Genomic DNA, 19,473 nt, shown 5'->3' with positions numbered 1-19,473 from the left:
TTCCGGATATTCTTTTTTTGCAGGTTTATGTGGTGAGATGTGCCATTTTCGCCATGGCAAAGGGTCTGATTTCATGGGCCTGGCTGAAAAAGCCGTACTATATTCAGGTAGGAGGCATTTCTGTCATCGTTGTTAAATTTTCTCGTAAGCGCAGTGACGTGAGCCTCGGGGCGGTGTGTCCGCACAACCGATTTGAATGGCACACTACAAGTAGCGAAATGTAATTACAAGCCTACAGCTAGCGAGCGAGTTAGCTAGCCAATAGTTCTGGTGTTTCTACTTCAAACTTTTGAGGTCATCCGACTTGTTTTACAATGCAAACATATTTAATTCACTTGCGCAGCAATATAAAAAATGCGCGTAACTACGCTGTTTGTTGGTAACGGAACCCAGCTAGCTACAGTTCATAAGTTGCCTTGCTATATTACTGGCTAGCAAATAGTTTGCCGTTTTTATTATCGATGTTTGTACGCGCTCGTTTTTATGTGATATTTCGAACATGCGTGTACAAAAACGGTCCGAGGAACTTTATGATGTTGCCTTTCGTTGGTACTGATTCCATTATTTACATCGATACTTATCCAGGTGAATAAACGGGCAACTTAGCCTTCGTTAGATCTGAAGAAAGCTCAGCAGAATTACGCCCAGCCAGTGTTCCACTGAAGTCGTTGCTGTAGCAACAGCGCTGCTGTTACTAGTACCACTGTAGCTAGTACCACAAATTGCGTTTTCGTCTTCATGCATGAATGGAAGCAAAACTGTGAAGTGGCCACGCTCGTTGCCAAGTAAGTCTCAACTAAAAAGAGCTATCAGCGTGTGCTGTACGTCCACAGTACAATGGAGGCTACGTCCCGAACCTCTAATACCGAGAGTTCACCATGGGAAATAATAAGTTACTCTGTTCTGTGATGACTAAACGCATTGGCTGCCTGGATGACAAATTATCACAGTGGATAACACATTGAATTTCCTTACCCAAGTCTTCATTCCGTGCATTCAGCTGATGCATTTTTGAATTGTGATATGGGTATACAACGTATTTGTAATCATATCTATGTTCAGGTAATGCATTTTTTATATGCACTAATTTACACCAAGCTGGAACAGCAGAGAATGATCATTCGAGCAAACCAGACTCGACTTGGTTGATTGAATCGGTTCTGGAAATTCTTCTTAAATTTCGTTGGAATTCAGAGGAAAAGAAGACTTTGGGGAGAAGGGGATTCGAAAGATAAAAGCTTTGAGAGCCCAGAGGTGTGCGGGACAACGGAAAGAACGCTGAGGACCTGCCTTAAACACTCACATCCTGACCGCAATTGCTGTGTAACCCATTGACATTTCTGGACGACTTCCCCCTGACAAAGTTCATCCTGTTTGTTTTTGACCAAATTATGAAGTGTGAGGAAAGCAATGGGAGATACGAGAGAGTTTTACTTTGACGTTGTAGTACTGCGTACCTGAGGGCGACATCTTTGGTGCGTTTTCTAACATCTGTGCTATTCCTGCTTGGTGCTGTTTTCCCCCCGCCTTACTCCACGGTGTGGATGCAGATTTCAGCATTTTCTGGCATGCTCTCTTTAATAATAACTGCTGCCTTTAACAATTTAAAAACAAAAAGCCATATATTTGAATAATGACATGAGTCACTCCAGAAGTAGCCTGTTGTTGAAACATTATCACGATGTGGTGGGAAAAGGAATGGGCATCGGAGGCTTTTTTTATCGTAGTGGCTTTTTCCTAAAAGTTTCTAGTGTGCATGTGGAAGTAACTGCGGTGTTTTCCTGTTTTATAATAAGTAGTGTGTCTGTTGAATAATTGCATTTATAAAGCTGGGGAGATTCAGCGGGACTGTATGCAATAGAGGTGGTGTTTGAATGCAATAGAGGCGCAAATTTGAATTATTTCCATATTGGATTTGTTTGGTTTTATGATGTCAGTTCCGTGGCGGGTGCAAATATTTTGGTGCCGAGTATTTGCTTGGTTCTAGTCGCAGTTGCAGGCAAAATGTGAATGTGGAAGGGAAACTGCTTCCACCAAATGTGCAAAGTTTGGCTGTTTTGGCTCTTTGTTTTGGGTACATATTATGAAAATGTCAATGACACATTAGTCTCCTTTTTTTTTCTTTCTAAATTAATGTTGCCATTGTATTTAGACTCCAGCTGTTGTACTGACAGACCCTTGCGCCTGGCCTAGGGCTTAGGCGTACAGGCCGGAGGTGAGAATAACCCGTATGTTTTCCCGTGTGGGATTTGTACACAGCTTTGCGTCCTCTCCCCCCTTAAGCGCACCTGGCCGGCTTTAGCTTCAAAGCCAGGCCGCGGCTGCTCCAGCGGAGCTGGCGCGTGCTTGCGTGCTGCTCCCGCCGCTCCCTCCCGCCCGCTCCCTGCCCGTACGCTTCGAGCAGCAGCAGCGGGCTTGTGGGCCGACGCGGCGTGACAGCCGTCGCAGGCGGGGTGCGCGTTTCTGGGCCACTTTGGTCTCCCCAGCGAGACCCGCGACAGAGCAGAAAAGGAAAAGAAGACAGGTTTCCTCCCGCTGGAGCGCTCCACCCCGGGGACCCCCTGAAGAATGTTTACTTTTCCGATCACGTTTCAAACCCCCGAGCCGGTTTCTGACGGTGGCTTTTTTCATCGCACGCACGTTCAGGGAAGATTCTCTTCGGCATGCAGCTCGTTTTTTTTTGTTTATTTCCCCCCATGCAACCATTTTCCCCCCTCTGTGGAGTCTTCATTATTTTTTATTAGTTGTGCTTTAATAAACACAAAATTGCAAAGGAAAAATAAAACATTTATCCTGGATATAGGCACAGGTTATTTTCCTTGTTTGTCAGCATTCTTTATATTTTCAGAGATTGTTTTCCAACCGAGGCATTGTTATGTGCTGTTGGAAACCCTTGGTTGCCTCTTCAGCCGCAGAATATTTTTTTTAACCTGTCAGTAGCAAACCGACTTCAGACCAACAGAGTTTTGAAATATTGCACATATTTGTTTCCCCAGCTGGTTGGGCCAGTAAATATATACACATCATTAAATCACCATTGAACTAGTCCTGTCTGACAGAAATGATCATTCAAATTGGCAACATATTCCCTCTGTTCAAATGTTCAGGTGCTCCATATGTTAAAATGATTTTTAGTGGCCCCGTTAGCCGAGTGAAGTATGTGGCTGGTGTGGTGCTGTAATGTGGAATTGGGGAGGGAACCCTGACTAATGTTTCACTTCGGGTGTGTATCAGGGAGAGCCGCACTCCCACAGCCCTTAGAAACCGGCTGCCCAGCCAGCGACCCGGTTGCCGTGGTTTTGTTTATCTGCCTGCAGAGGAATAATCCTACGCGCTGGATGCAGCTAAGGCGGAGGTTATCAGCCCCTGGCAGTCGGCGCGCGTCCTCACGCCGAGAGTAAGGAGCTTATAACAGCTCGAGACTCCGCGCCGCCGCATCCAGCGCGTTCCCCGTTTGAGAGAAAACTCCTCCGCTCCAGAGGAACCGCCGCGTCTCTAACCGCTCGTGGTTTTGGCGCCGTGGGGCCGGTCGGAAAGCCAGTGCCAACACTCGACTGCGGCGTTTTTCAGAATCGTTTAGAGATCACGTGCAAACAAAATCACCTCATTTTGCAACAATAATGCAGAAAAAACCAGAGAGTTAAATATTATATCAAGGCTATTTCATTCAATTGGGATTTTAAATTAGTTTTTTTTTGTACTGAAAGAAACAAAGTTCTTATACAGCCCACTGTAGGAGGGTTTAATACTTAGGTGTCATTTGTTGACCGTGTTAATTGCATAACTGTCATGGCATTTTATATTAGAACCATTCTGCAGTGCAGTCTGTCAAAAGTGAATTTAAAATGAACATCTGTACAGAACAGACACCGTGCCAGACCTCTAGCTGTCCTGTGTAGAAGTGACACATTTTACACAAAAAGGAAATTCATATTATTTTCCTGTTCATAAATTTGGAAAAAAAGTATATGTCTATCTTGTGACTTAATGAACATTAAGTGTGAGGGGGGAAAAGTGATTGCACAGGGCCCTTTAATATGTCTATGTCATGGTCAATGTAAAGGTGAAATTTGCTGAACTGGCATTCTTAGACCTGGACAGATGCAAGAGGGTGTAGTGTGTCCCCCCCCCCCCCCCCACACACTTTTAACTCGCCTGAAGCCTTGTCAGGGAGGCTTCTCGCCGTCTGCTTGAAGAGCCGTGAGATCTCCCGACGAGCATCTCTCCAGTTCCTCTGCAGTCAGTGCTTCACAAATCACTGCTGATGCAGGGCACGCAGGAGGCTGCTGGGCCGTATTAAAACTGGCCGTCGACGGCATCGATCTGGAATAAACTTTTCCTGGCGATTGCACTGTACGCGCCCCGTAAAAGATGTTTTTGTCCCTCTCCCGCGGGACCGTGGACCAGCCGAATTCATTTCACCTGCGGCGCTGCTGTGGTACGGAGCGCCTCCAGCGCTAACGCTTTTCGTTTGCCCCGGAGCATTCCAGACAGGTTCCCAAACCACAGCGGGACGCCTGATCTTTCAGCGCTCGGCGTTTCACGCGAAGCAGGGCCCCCGTCACCACGCACCAATCAAAGGTCGGCGTTTGCTGACAGAAGAAAGTGGTCTGGTTCCCTGTAGCCTCTGTGTCCTCGGGTCATTTTGATATGGTATGAAATTCTTGTAGAAACGTATTAAACTGGAACCCCTTTTTATTTTAGTCTTCTGATCGACCGTGTGTAAAATTCAGAGTAACACACAGAATGTTATTGAGCAGCAGGAAAACAATAACCGCGCAAGAAAACTTGGAGGAACGGTTGTTTTCACGCTGTTTCGTGGTCATTCATCAAATTGATTTTCCAGGGATGTTAACTTTGTGGTTTTTGTCCAGATTACATACAGAGCAAGTTTCCGCTTTCGTGTACAGAAATGAGCTGGCGGTAAACTGAAGGGAAAATCAGCGGCTATGGTGCTCCGATAGGCTGTAGCCGCTATGCCTGTGGGATGGACTTGAGAGACTTATTATTCATTAATTATATGGCTACTTAATGCCGGTATCTTAGCCAGCTGTATGAATTTTTAAACACATACCAGGCATGTTCAGACGTACTGGAGTTATTGTCAGTGTTGTCTGACACATAAAGAACATTGAACTCAATAGTGTGTTTGTCAAAATCCATATTAATTAGAGTACTGATCTATATTTCCTGGCTGGCTAAAGAGTCATGTTTTGCATTCAGACAGTGTTGACTGATGTATAATTTGACCTTCTTTGCAAAGCACAGTCAATAATCCTAAACTGCACACAAATATATTTTGGAGTTTCATTGTGCCATTAAATTCAGAATATCCACTGATCCCCTATAAAACCTCATTGTTATTCAGCCAGACTTAAGCAAATCGTAAGCAGTATAATTTTGGAGATAAGCTCCATCATTAACCGGTATCAAGATTTGGCCTTGTCTATAGCCGTATGGTTGCGCAAATTAAATGATTCTCAGTGAGATTTAATTTGTGACCTCAGCCTAGTGTAGCCAGACTGAGCACAATTGGAAAGGTTTTGATTCTGGAACTGCAAGAGGTTTTGCAATTTTGAAAAGAGTAAGAAAAAACAAAAAAATACTGACGAGCACTGATAACCAGAAGACATTCATAGCTTAGTCTTTAAGCTGTGAGATGACCACAACTATTTTTAAGGACAGAACATAAGTATATGGGACCATTTAAATGTTGTACTTGATCTTAAGATGAAGATAAAAGTATGAATTTTACTAATTGTTCATTTCAATAAAAATGCTAAAAACAACAAGTATAATTGCCCATATTCATCCATACTTAAATGTCTAATACTGACACTCTGTGATTGGAACTCCATAGATAACCAGTTTAAATAGTGACAGAAACTTTTTTTCTGGGCCAGGAAGGAGTGCAATCTGAGGGTCCTGCATGATAAACTGTCTCTGAAGCTTCAGTGAGCACACAAGGTCATATTTGAAAATAGAAGGCCTTGTCCCCTTACATGTGGATCCTGTCTGGGAGCAATGATGGTGTCCTCCGAACAACATGGTTCTTTCCCTCTCCCTCCGTTTCTCATGCGGATTCATCTTATTTCAATTATTTCTAAATGAACCGCGCGCCCATTATTAGTGTGGGGAGTCAGCTCTCGACACAGGGGACACGGCGTGAACGCTGCTGCGTCTGTAAATGAAATTATGGAGAGTCTGTGGTGGAAATGGTGAATTAGGCAGATAAATCACTCCTTGACCCTGTGGCCGGGGCCTTCTCATACTTACCCAGTCCCTCGTGGTCGAAAAGAACCGGCTGCCCTACTTGGATCTGCCAGGGGACTCTCCCCCTTCTAGCACCTGTTGGAGACACAGCTCTTTAGACCATGCCTGGTCTCCCCAAACCAACGTGTGCGAGACCTTCATTTTTGTTGTGCTTATTTTTTTATATCTGCATTTAACAGTTTATTTTGTTACGGTGCACTGTACCTGCACTGAATCGTACCTAAATGGTTGATGTTAGGACATTTACGCTTGTTGACTTCTGCAGTCTGTAAATTGCGGTTGGATATGTTATGGTACATTCAGATTATGCTTTTCGCATCGCTGCACCTTCTGCCGACTCGGAAGAGTGCACCATGCAAATCAGGGAGATTTCTTCGCCCCCCAAAACCTATTCATATGGGCAGGGCGTTTCACAACTCTCAGCCAATGTTGTGCATTGCATCAAAACCTTGCCCAATTCCTCAACAGGTCTGCGGTGATTGGTGAATGAGTGATTGATGTACACCTCTGTGCAACCTTCCCCTGAGTACGAGCGGTTTCAGAGTAGCAACCGTACCCTCCTGCTATGCAGCAGAATGGAAGAAATTCCATTATTTCTCCCTGGCGTGTTGCTGTGTGCTTCAGCGAGGGAATGGCCTTGAAGTTGCGCGCACCGCCCGCCGAACATGGTTCTCACTGGCTGCTTATATACCTGCCAATGTTAGCGTGCCTGTGGGAGGTCTGGTTTATGTGGCATTTCTGACCTGGATCCTACTTCCTATAGCTTAACTTGCTCAAATGTTCAATGCATGATTGCTTGTTCTGTTTCCTGTTTCAGCCAAAAGTATCTCTTCTCTGCACAAGGGTCTTATCTGAAATAACAGATGTCTCCTTCAGAGACCAATGAGTAGGGCTGCTGACTTCAACTGAAACACTGCTGATTGCTTCAATATTTGCAGTAAGCTCGGAGCCAAAAAAAGCCATCTTTAACATTTTGATATGGCACAGTACTTGCCTGGAGTGTACATGAAGCTGTTTTAACAATAGTTTTCAGTTTTCAGTCGATCTATAAAGAAAAGTTTTACTTTTTCAGTGAAATCATACACTGGTTGGCGTGAATGCTGTTAGGGTGTGTGAGCTGAGGTGCAGACTGCATCATTGACAGTGGAGCCATGTCGCTATTGGAAACCAGCACCTGCGCATGTAGCATGTGGTGGGTGTAATTCCTTTGGGGAGAAACAAAATGGAAAAATGGGACTGATTGCTCGCAGACTCAGGGGCTGGATTTGAAAAACGACGTGGCTCTGACTCCACAGTTTTGTTGTCAGCTCGGGCAAATTGATCTTTACGAGTTCTGATGAAAAGCGAAGCAATTTTTCGATGCGCCAGACCTTTCGTCGGCCTTCCCGAGGGATCGAAAGCTAATTTCCCCACTCGTTTGAACTTTTTTTTTTTTTTTTGCGGTCAAAAACGAGGCTGGAGAAAACCGCGTCTCGTCGGCCAGCGGCCGCGGTCACTCACTTTTTAAAAATGTGCAGGCAACTCCCTTCAGGCAAACGCGCCGCGGGTACTTTCTCGTCCAGGCGGTGCCTTCTGGGATTTGGGCTGTCGGGACGGCTCGTCTCTATTGGCTCTCCCCATCGATCGGAGCCTCTTGCCACGCGCTCGTCTCACGGCCTCTCCCTCAGCCGCGTTTCTGTAGAAACAGCTCCTCCTGGCTTGAGTTAGCCTATCGGCAGCGACGCGCGGCCGTTGTGTTAAATCATCCCCGATCTACCTCCGCGTGAGAACAGTCCGATTATCGCCCCTACGTTCGCCCCTAATGAGGGTCGCGTTTCTACAACTGCAGACCCACCGCCAGAGGACGGACCATTACCTTAAATTTTGAAGAATTGCTGTTTACATGTATGGCCTATTTTCTGACTGTTCAGCGTTTGCCCCAGTTGCATTTGAAGGACCGTGGCTGCTGCGACGTCATGTCTACTGAGGCTAGCGCACTCGCGGTCCACTAGCGCTTCAGCTTGGATACGCCCCCACCCCACCCCGGAGGCAAAGGGAAGATTGAATGCTCTATCCAGCTCTTTCTCGCCTTGTCTCAAAGTTAAAATGATGAGGATGTGTGCTTTCTCCAAACCTCACAAAAGATCAGGATTTTTCTGACTTGATGTGACAGGTGACCAACCAGCCACGCACTGCGCATTCTTTGGTAATACCCAGGCCTACTGTCATGATGTTGTTGGTTTGTCTTGGCCCTTGAAGTGTAAAATTGCCTCGGCGCAGTTTCTGATTGTATTAAGCCTGCTCTCCAGACGCATTTCCTCTTCGGGCTTAAAAATGATTGCCTTTGGATGGCAGCTCTCGATGTGATTTCTTGTCGGATGCGCAACCTGATTTTTGTGCCGCCTATCTTCGCTGGAAGTTTCAAAACAACACGGGCCTTGAGTATGCACGTCCGTTAAATGTTTGATTTCTGGATCTGAGCAGCTGTCGCTGCTGTCAGCCAGCAGGCTATTAAAATGGCGCTGAGCTTGTTTCACCATTTTAGAGACCTCGGTTGGACGTAAAAATGTTCCGACTCGTATTTAATCATTAGCATTTTTCTTCATTTGGCTTGGCATTTACAAGTGCTCATGGCTGCGTCTGAGCTGTAAATCTAGAGAAAAGGAAACCCTGCACAAGCGGATTGTAGAGCTATTGTGTAGACTCTTCATCCGTTATTTCTGTCCTTTGACAGGTGATTTTTAAATATGAAACTCGTCTGTTGAACCTGTCTGTTCTTGTTACCCCTGAAGTCACGTACTACTCATTCCAGTAACCTGAGCTAGTATCTGCGCAGCTGTCACCAAAGCCCCAGAAGAATGGCTTCTTAGCTGCGCTGAGATAAAACGGGATTTGGGGAGATTTAGGATGTGGAGTTTTTTAATAGCGCAAGGCCCCATTCGAGAAGGACTCAGCCTTCAGATAAACACGGAGGGCTTGCCTCTTCTGTCCACAAAAATAATTGAAATGATCAATCAAGTGGGGGGGAAGGTTTCATTATTTTGTGGTGCATTTTACACCCGAAAGTAATTCCCTGGTTAGCTGATAACACTGGGTACCGAGCGTATAGGCCTTCCACTTCAAGGGGTAAAGTCGAACGAGATGTTTTGTGTAAGAGCAAGATTCAGATATGGGCGCAATCAGGGTGGAGATCTGCTATCTATATCCCCAGTGTCAGACATGCCTGACAGACTAAAAGGCATAAAAAATAATATTGGGCTAGTGTGTTATCTTTTCTTTTCGTGTTAATAGAGATGAAAAGAAGGCTTATGTTAAAGGAATGCACCGCTTGGGCAATGATTTTGTTAGAACATTCCGGACAACTGGAGGCATTGGAGAACGGCTTTGCAAACGGCTGAAGGACTCATCCCCCCCCCCCCCCCCCCCCCACCCACACACTGCCCTGCCGCCCCCAGCAGCGCCCCCCCCCCATAACCCCCCCCCCTCCCCCCGCACAGAGAAATCCTCCGTAGGCGTGAGGTAACTTCAGCCCCCACACTTCCTCTTCGACGAGAGCCGGCGTGCCGAGCCGTGGCAGGCATCTCCCCCGTCGCTCCTGCGCGATCCCGCCGCCCTCAGAGCCGTCCCGCCTCTCTTCCTCTTTCCGTTTCTCCCTCTCTTTCCTCCCCCTGCCACACAGGAGCCTCGAGTAATCACGTCTGCGGGGATCAGACATCCGGAACGATTCGCCGCACAATGGCCGAGATTAAAGCCGTTACCGGCGACTCTGGCGTCTTTGCATTCCGAGACTGGCCTTGGTTGCAAACGCGATATTGCCCAAGGACATTGAGCCTGCCAGTGAAGACATGGGGATGATTAAATAAAGCATGACTCACCCGCTCACAGTCCATGGAGCCGGCGCTAATGGCAGGTCTCACACGGGTATAGAAAGATAAATAAAAGATAGTGTGCGAGCGTCAGGGTCACGGTAAGTAATCAGCCCTTGATGGGATGTTTGACTTGATTATAACGCGGTCCGTGTAATTTGCTCCCCGGAATGGACGCGGGACTGACGGTTGAAAAATGTTGGGTTTAAGATGAAGGAATAAAAGGAGGGGGGAGAAGACAAAATTCAGCTACAAGGAGCGGCAAGTTTTGTGTTCAGCAAAACCTCCAGCTGAGAGGGGCGGACAAATAATCTGCCTCACCGTGAGCCCATTGTCCTGATCCCTTTCGAATTACGCTGTGCGAGCAGGCCAGGAAGCGTAGTTTCCACGCTTTGATGAAAAAGCTCTGCTTCAATCCTGTCCCCCCACAGCACTGCTGATTGTCATTCCAAAATATTATTGTTAGGATGCTAAATTGACAGCCAGGAGATGGATTTCTTTTTCTTCTGCATAATACTGCCAATTGTTCAGCAAAGGAACACATAAATGTTCTGCTGTGGATTTGTTTTTTTCTTTTTTGTTTGTTTTGTTTTTCAGAAATAGCCTGGAAAAAGAAATGTTTCCTAGTCTGGGTGGAGAGGTTTTGTGATTTTGGTGTCTAGTAAAACTGTAATATAGCCTGTTTTTTATTAAGTCCTTTAGTCCTTAAATTCCTTTTTGTATGAAAATCCACTATATTTAATACATATTTATTTTATTTATGCTTTTTCAAATAATGCACACTACTTAGTACATGCTAAACAGTACATTCTACTTAATGCATAGTGCATACTGTGTAGTACATACTACCTAGTGCATACTATGTAGTAAATACAGTCACTGTGTGCTAGTTAGTATGTACCAAGTAATAGGTGCTCAGTAGTAGTATTAAAAGAAAAGTTTTGTAGTCTGGGTGGAGAGGTTTTGTGATTTTGGTATCCTGGAGTAGCACTCTAATATTGTTTTATTTTTTTTAATGCCTTTTTAGTCCTTCAATTCCTTTTTGTGTTTTTCAAAACAAAAATGCATTACATTTAATACATATTTATTTTATTTGTGCTGTTTTTAAAACGTTTTAAATATGCTTTTGGTAAACCATGTTTAATGCCATTCATTAAGCGAACACAAATCTATTGCACATATCAGCCCGCAGGCAGATATGATCTTGGGAGAAGGCCGGAGGGTGACGGGTAATGAATATAATGGTGTCCACTGTGAGGCTGCCTGCATTTCTGGGTTACGTAAGACCGCGAAAGCGGCCAACGACTCGAGCCAATTTTAGAAGCGGGGTCCCCATTCGTCTGCTGGCGGTCTGCTGTGTCCTTCCGCAACTCCCCCCCCCCCCGCCATCTCCAAATCCTTTTGCGATGAAGAGGAGCTTTGAGACTACAGCAGGATGCATCCTCATCTTTTGTTCTGACTTTTTTTTTTTTTTTTACTGCTGACAACAAAAACACAGCAGCGGGTAATTATATGCTCTGCATATGGCGAAGGGTTGCGCCTCCTGCGTCCCCCCTCCCCCCGCGGCCCCCCATGCTCCCCCCACGGCCCCCCCGTTGCAGGCTGTTTCTGTTGGAGGGCTGACACTGGCTGAGACGGGGGCCTTTCCCGGAACGCTGACTCCATCCGAAACTCAGACGTGCTCGCTTCCAAAGAGCAGCGCCGCCAAGCCAATTATATTCACAAGGTGACCGTAGATGTCAAGGAAGAACGACCACGGTTTTGGCAAGGCGACGGGACACTTGGAGAGAGGCGAGGAGCATGCTGTGCGTGACCATGTAGACTGTCAAGCTGTTCATCGTTTTCCACACTCTGTCTGTTTGAGATTGAGCGCCGTTTATCAATGAACAATCACGCTAGAGCAAAAAAAAACCCATATGAAAAAATTTCATTCTAAGCACACTTGGCATGAACTTATACTTACTAATTATACTTGCAGTATTCTGAAGTATAAAATAGTGTACTAAAGGTATACTTAAGCATACTATTTTTTCACATGGGAATGCATTTCTAAAGAAGGGTATCAGACTGTGTTCTTATAGTTTGTAGGACGCTACACGGTGATCCACCCACAGCTGAAGACCAGGGACTTTATTGAGTCACCATCCTTGCACGAGAACAATGGACACTGCATTGCTGTAGTGAGTCACTGCCACAGCCACCTGGCTGCTGTGCTCGTAAACAGGACTCCTGACAGACGAACGGGCGTTTGGGTTTCCAGCTGTCCGGAGCTCCGATGAGTCGGTGAGCGTGGCGATGAGCTCGGAGATGCCGCGGCGAGGCCCCTCCCCTCCGGCGCAGCGCTGGTCTCTCGGGAGCGGTGGAAGAAGCCGCGTCCTCTGCTTTTCCTCTCCCTCGCGCGGAGCCGCTCCAAACTAGGGGGCTGAAACGCTTCAAAGAGCCCCCCGCCATCTGCTCCAGAATATTCTCGCATTTGATTATCCTCCTGTGTCGGAGTAAGCTGATTAACGTTCCCTTTCTGGAAGTATTTTTTGAATTATTTTAATGCATAACACAAGTTGTCCATTACCACCCCCCATGCTCCCCCCCCCCCCATTCTTTTGTCCACCCCCCACCCATTTCCCTTTTCCCCTCCCCCACAGCAAGGTAGAGAGTCCCATTAGAAATTAAACTCAGAGGAATAGCATTGTGGTCATAAATAATAGATGAGCTTTCAGTAGTCAGCAGAACAAGTGTTAGTGTTGAGATTCGCTCACAGCTATCCTCTTTGCATTGTTCCTGCATTGTGGAAAAAAAAGATTCAAACCGAAGGGACCGGGAGCAGTACGCCTTTCCGTCTGCAAGCCGATACCCATCTCCCTCGAGGGTCTGCGAGACCGGCACTCCAGGACTTTCAGACAGGCACTGCGATCGCGGTAACTGCGAGGCCGGGAAAATGTTATCCCCCCCTTCGCCAATTTACGGGCCGCGCCCGCGATCGAACTGTTGGTCTTTCCTCGGCTCGAGAGGAGGGGAGGAATCGAGACGGGCTCGGCCGAGGTTATCGGGCCTGTGGCCGCCTCCTCCTCTCCTCTCGGCTCAGCATTGATCAGGCGGCTTCGCCCGGTCATAAATTACTCCGCTGATTTGATGGAGCGCTGTGGCGGTCCTGCCGCGAATCCCCACGAGGCCCTGGGCTCTTACGGGCAGCACGTCTCCCACGCGTCTCCCAATCTGCCGCTTTAAATGCAAATCGGAGGCGGGAGGCGCGCTCTTATTGGCCGACACCAAAGCCCCCGACAGACGATCCCCTGATCGACGATCGGACCCTTTGATGAAGATCTCGGTGCTGGATCTGGGGGGGGGGGGGATGAAGAGCAGAATGCTGGATTCAGTTAGTCTGAGTCAAACCCCCCCAGAAGCTTGGATCTCCTTTAAGCAGTTTTCCTTGGACTCTAGTCAGTATTTATAGTGGAATTCGTGGAATCATCATTATGACAGACTTGTCTGTCCAAGGGAGGTAGCCAAGAGATCTGGGCTGTTGTCGTAACACCTTATGCCGGCTTACTAGCCTGTGCCATCTGGCTTCTGCAACTGCTGTTGCCTGCCGCGTGTTCAACCTGCCTAATTTCACACATGCTCCACCCGTTTTGAACAGCCTTTACGGGCTTCTGATGGCTGCATTCAGTGCGAATCTCTCACACTGACACATCCAGCTACAAACGGTACTGGCCCTTCCTGTCTTCGGACTGTGATCCCACCAGACCTGGGTCAAGTACATATTTGCTTTGGATTCATTCTTTCTGTGGTCTGTTGAACTTGTCTGGTGCAATTGAGCCTGCCAGTATGACCAGAAGGTGGGGTTTGCACTTTTTGAGAGTATTTCATTGGTTCCGATACACCAGACAAGATCGTTAAAGCGTAGAATCCAAGTATCTGAATCCAAAACAAATACGTATTTGATCCAGGTCTGGATCCCACCACACGCTCACAGAGAGTTCTCCATTAAGCAGCCTTCTGCGAGCTGGCTGTCCCGTCCCTAATGCCAGCCGCTCCTCATAGCCCCAGCTTTCCCCTGCCCTCTTCCCCCAGTGGCAGAATGACTTTTCCCCCAGTCAGTCAGGAAGGCGCATTCACTGGTTGTCTTTGGGGAAAACGTCTCAAAGCTTTTCACGTTTCACCTCAGCGTTTCTGTTTAAACTCGGTGTCGCTACGTGAGGTGGAGAATTGCCTTCTGACCGAAGCCCGCCATCTCTTGGCTGACCCCACGAACAGCTAAATACGCAGAAGCCTCTGGGTAACAGTTGGAACTGTGGCAGCCAGGATTCCATTCATTCATCACTGCATTGTGAACCGGTCATTTGTCTGGTTTGGCCACCCAACAGCTTTAGAGTAATCTATTTTAATCTTGTTTTGGCATCTTCCTGCAGAACTGTATTCCTATTGCCATATTCCATAAACAAACTCCAATAGAGTGTTTGGTTTTTTAAAATAATGGGTCATGCATTGTTCTTTTTCAATGTATCCTAATGACAAATTAAGCATGGTGAAATAGTTAGGATGTAATCTTAGTTTAGTAATTGGCATCTAGGCTATGCTCCAAGTTTGTCCTCGGTCTTTTGAGCATTAGTTCTGTTTACTCAGTTTGGTAAAAGTGTGTATTCATTTTGTTCAAGGCTGTGATTGTACCATTGCCCAGAGGCACACAGGCATTTGTCATTGTTGACTACAGTTGCGGTACATTTAACAGAAATGACTGGAGGTGGGAACACACACCCAACCGCAATTACCTACACTCCTAAGGAGTTCTTTTTCTGATCCCGAGATTATTTCCCCTTAACCTACAAGTGTATGAGCTTGGAATTTTTAAAAGGGGGCGGGGGGGGGATGCAATAAGAGTTTTTGTGTTTAATAACAGGGGCAGTTTGATTTTAAGAAATAGTAAGTATTCTGAACTCTTACGAAAAGGAATTGCAGTCCTTTTTTATTTTAATCCGGAGATATTTTAATAGTGTATGACAGTATTTTCCAGCAGAGATCACTTTGCCGCTGCGCATGTAAAGTAATGCAGGGAAGAAGCCGCATTCGATAAACCCCCATTAGCCGCAAGTGCTTGTGCTGCGCGGTTTTCCCCACAGCCCAAAGGCTGCCGTGGAAATCCCGATGATAAAAAGGCGGCCTCATTGACATTTAAGCCGCGCAGTATCGACTCGTGAAGCCAGTCGCGTATTTGTTTTCTTCCCAGAGTTACCGCTTAATTGCTCGATGGCGGGATACGATGCACATTCCCGCGCCCCCCCCCCCCCCCCGCTTGGGAATCGATTAACGATTCTTACCGTTCCCACACAATGGCCGCAGCCTCGCCGTTGCGCCGGCTACCGCCCCTCCCGTGCGCGTGAGGGGTTAAAGAATTTGCGGTGAAGTCGAGCAGTCGTCCTCGCCTCAGGCCAAAAGACCCCGGTCGCTTCCCTGCCCGTGTTTAAAGCAACACGCGAATCGACGTCTTCGGCTTTTCTCGCGCAGAGTAAAGGTCACGGTGACATTTAGAATTCTCTCTCCCGCCCTCCCTCTTTGCGAGTTTCTGTTTAAACATGAACAGGTGTGGAGGCGGCTACGGCTACACGCCATCGTACGGGGCAGCATTACGGCTCTGAGCGACGCTTCGCTGATCCCGGGCCTGTATTGCGAAGCGCAGTTGCTCTGTAGAGGTCTGAGAATTACCCGAGGTGGTGGGGGCTCATGCTAGGGGATTAGGAACGACTGTGATTCCTGTGTGTATGTGTGTATTGAAATAACGGCAGTACCGTTATTTCAATAACAGTCTAAATCGGATCGCCAGGACAGCTCCCGGACCCTGAGAGACCCCTGTCAAAAGGAATACCTTCGTCAGTTTTTCCTTCGCTTTCCCCCCCCCACAAACCCTTGGTATCTCGGCGAGTCTAATGGCCTTCCTCCGGGCGGCTGTCCCATAATGGGGGAGGGGCCCCGCAGAGCTGCGGGTACGCTACGCTAGTCCCAGCCGTGACGCAGAGGCTACTCCCGCTCAAAGGGTGATGAAGCGATCGGTCTCCACGGTTACTCTTTATGCGTTCTGAGAGCACAGCCAGGGAGTCGGAGAAACGAATGCAGACTTCGCCAGGATCTCGAGAGAATGCAGGTAGTCTAAACTAGTGGCTGCGCACAGTTTTGGCGATGAAACCAGTGAGGCTGCCGTTGTTTGAGAAGGAATGGTTATTTGCGCAACGCTGTTCGGGTGTCGGGCAGCCGGTCGTCCCTCTCACTCGTTTGGAGGGTTTGGCTTTGGAGAAACGTCCACGGGGTTAACGTCACCTGTTCTGGCGTCAGGGTGCGCGTGTGAAATTTCCTCAGTGCTCACTGCATGCCGTAATCCCCGTCGTGTCGCGGTTTGGCGAGAAAGAGAGCTGGGCACAGGCGTGCGTGCATCCGCCAGAACCTCCATTAGTTCATTCCAGGATAAGATGAAGGGATGGTGTGGATACAGGCCATTAGCGAGATGTTTTTAAATGCATTTACCGCACAAACTTCGTCGTAAATCTGTCGAGTGGAGTGGCTTGACCCTTCAGCTCTTGGGACTGGCAGTTTTGGAAGGTGATCAGAGGTGGGACACGCCTGAGGACGCACATCAGAGCTGTTAATTCAGCGTGGTTTCACTGTGTGCTCAGAGCCCGGGTTTCATCTCACTATCTGATCATACAGTGAAGAGTTTGCATGTGTACACACACACACACACACTCAGAAACACAGTCACAGGCTCATACGCACACACACACACACACACACACAGTCACAGGCTCATACGCACACACACACACACACACACACTGTCACAGACTCATACGCACACACACTCACAAAAACAGACACACACACACACACAGTCAGAGACTCATACACACACAAACACACACACACAAACGTACCCAGACATGCACATGCTGTCACACACACTCACAAACACACTCACACACACACACACCCACACACACACTCACAAAAACAGACACACACACACACACACAGTCACAGACTCATACGCACAAAGACGCAGACACACACAAGCGTACCCAGACACACACGCCTGAGGACACGCATCAGAGCTGTTAATTCAGCGTGGTTTCACTGTGTGCTCAGAGCCTGGGTTTCATCTCACTATCTGATCATACAGTGAGGAGTTTGCATGTGTACACACACACACACACTCAGAAACACAGTCACAGGCTCATACGCACACACACACACACCCACACACTGTCACAGACTCATACGCACACACACTCACAAAAACAGACACACACACACACTCACAAAAACAGACACACACACACACACAGTCAGAGACTCATACACACACAGACACACACACACAAACGTACCCAGACATGCACATGCTGTCACACACACTCACAAACACACTCACAAAAACACACACCCACACACACACACAGTCACAGACTCATACGCACAAAGACGCAGACACACACCAGCGTACCCAGACACACGCACGCACGCACGCGCGCGCGCGCGAGCAATATGATGAAATGCTGTGTGGCCGTAGCGGTTCTCATCTCTGGCCTGTTGCTGCAATTTCACGGATGGGCAGCCCACAGTCAGGGCACAGGAGCCAGAGGGTGGCCATGTCCTGAGCTGAGCTGCTCAAATGGGTCAGGAGGAAACCCATCCTAGGCAAGGCTACCTCACCAGCTGACACTAGAGATGGGTGGGTACGTGAATTTCCCTCCAAAATAACCACCCTTAGCCCCTTCGGCGTTCCACATGTGTGGTGTCAGAATGACACACTTGGTAACTAAGCAATCAATCTTTGAATTAGCAGTTAATCACAGAGCAAATATGGCTCAAAACACACCATTATTTAGCTCTATGAAGGCTGGAATGCTTTCAAGACTCGCAAGTCATCAATAACTGCAAGCCAACCTCAGACAAATTTCATCTCAACAGACGGTTGTTAAAGCTCTCCTAAAGGAATTGTGCCATTTGGAAGGACAGCTGAAGGGCTGTCTTCCTGGCTTTCTGGTCTTGGCGTAGGTCTACATCCACTGGCGGTCCTGCCCTGTGGGAGGAGCCTGAGCTGACATCTGACTCAGTGCTGTCCTGTAGGCAGAGCCTATTGTGACCTTACGCTTAGCGTTGCCTTGTAGGCGGAGCCAGGTGTGACACACTCATCTCTGTCCTGTGGGCGGTGCTTATTCTAACATCGCCCTCAGTCCTGGACAAGTACAAGTAGATCATCTCTGCAGAGGACAGGCAGCATAAAACATGATGACAATAAGCAATTTAATTTTATAGTCTACATTTATGGAACCGTCCACAATTCCTAGATGTTTTTACAGTGTTTGCCTTGAAGCTGACGACTGCAAAAGCCTTTTTAACGAACACCATCTGTGTTGTTAACTCTTTCAGGGCTCCTAGCGCCGTCGCGTTCATTATTTATTAACGTAAGCGGAGTCCAACTCTCTATCGGCCTTCTGTTGCGCCGCGGAGTCTTATCGACCGTCGGAGGGGCCAGTCAAACGGTTTCCGGACCTCCAGTCCGCGGATAACGAGGAAGCCGTCCTCACTGCAGCGGCTTAATTAGACCGAGTCGGCCCGGTCTCTCATTAGCACCTCGGCAGTGGCAACAGAGTTCAGAGCCTCGTTTGAATCGTTGCATTCTTCTAACCCCATGTCGCCCCCCCCCCCCCCACTATGGTCCATAAGTGAGAAGCTCAGTGTAGCCAGCTCAGTTGTGCTGTCACAAGCTCGCCCAGCGCGCGGTTAAATGCGACCCAGGTGCATGCTGGGAATGCTGGGTGATTGATTTACCGCAGAGACTGCGTGGCCGGGAGCGAGGAAGAGAGCCCGTTAGCATGCGCAGCTAGCGGGCTGCTTCACATCATGGCCAGGAGGAGCCCAAGCTCAACGCGAACATTTTTTTTTTCCAAGGAGCACTCGTTGAAAAACTTAGGAGCACACTAATGCTTCCCAATTAGCACACATCAATTTTCCAAAGCAAATGCCACTGCTAAAATGGGAGCTCTGTAGAACCCTGTGAGCTCTGCCCAGGTGAGCCATTTGCGCTCAGGCACGGCTTCCGTCAGTGCACATCAGAACACCGTCAGTCAGCAAAACCCTACAGCTACAGCGCATCACGGCAGCCATGTTGGCTCAAAGGCACACGTGTTGCAATTGTGCAGATACGATGCGCTTAATGATCTCACAACCCTCCTTCTGTCTTCGTTTCTGTTTGCGGTCGCATCCTCCCTCCGCCCTCCTTCCTTCCTTCCTTCCTCATCTCACTGATCTGGTGTGTTTGATGCTTGTTCTTTTTGTGTCTTGCTGTGCTGTATTGTATTTTATG

The 19,473-nt window shown here is 47.8% G+C and overlaps 1 protein-coding gene across 4 annotated transcripts in view; it reads left to right on the top strand.

Annotated features, from left to right (window-relative positions):
- Positions 1-19,473, top strand: part of dipk1aa (divergent protein kinase domain 1Aa) — a 32,818-nt gene that overhangs the window by 2,463 nt on the left and 10,882 nt on the right. For 3 of the 4 annotated variants that reach the window (XM_064341800.1, XM_064341799.1, XM_064341801.1), the window contains one exon: positions 24-107. The exons of the other annotated variant lie outside the window; for it this stretch is intronic. In XM_064341800.1, the coding sequence (XP_064197870.1) occupies positions 54-107 (54 nt within the window). In that variant the 5' untranslated portion in view covers positions 24-53. The remainder of the gene's footprint in view (positions 1-23; positions 108-19,473) is intronic. 4 annotated transcript variants of the gene reach the window in all.

This window comes from Anguilla rostrata, chromosome 6 (genome assembly GCF_018555375.3).
Source record: "Anguilla rostrata isolate EN2019 chromosome 6, ASM1855537v3, whole genome shotgun sequence".
NCBI lineage: Eukaryota > Metazoa > Chordata > Actinopteri > Anguilliformes > Anguillidae > Anguilla > Anguilla rostrata.
The sequence above is the reverse complement of the archived record's forward strand: the minus strand, read 5'-3'. Positions and strand labels throughout refer to the sequence as shown.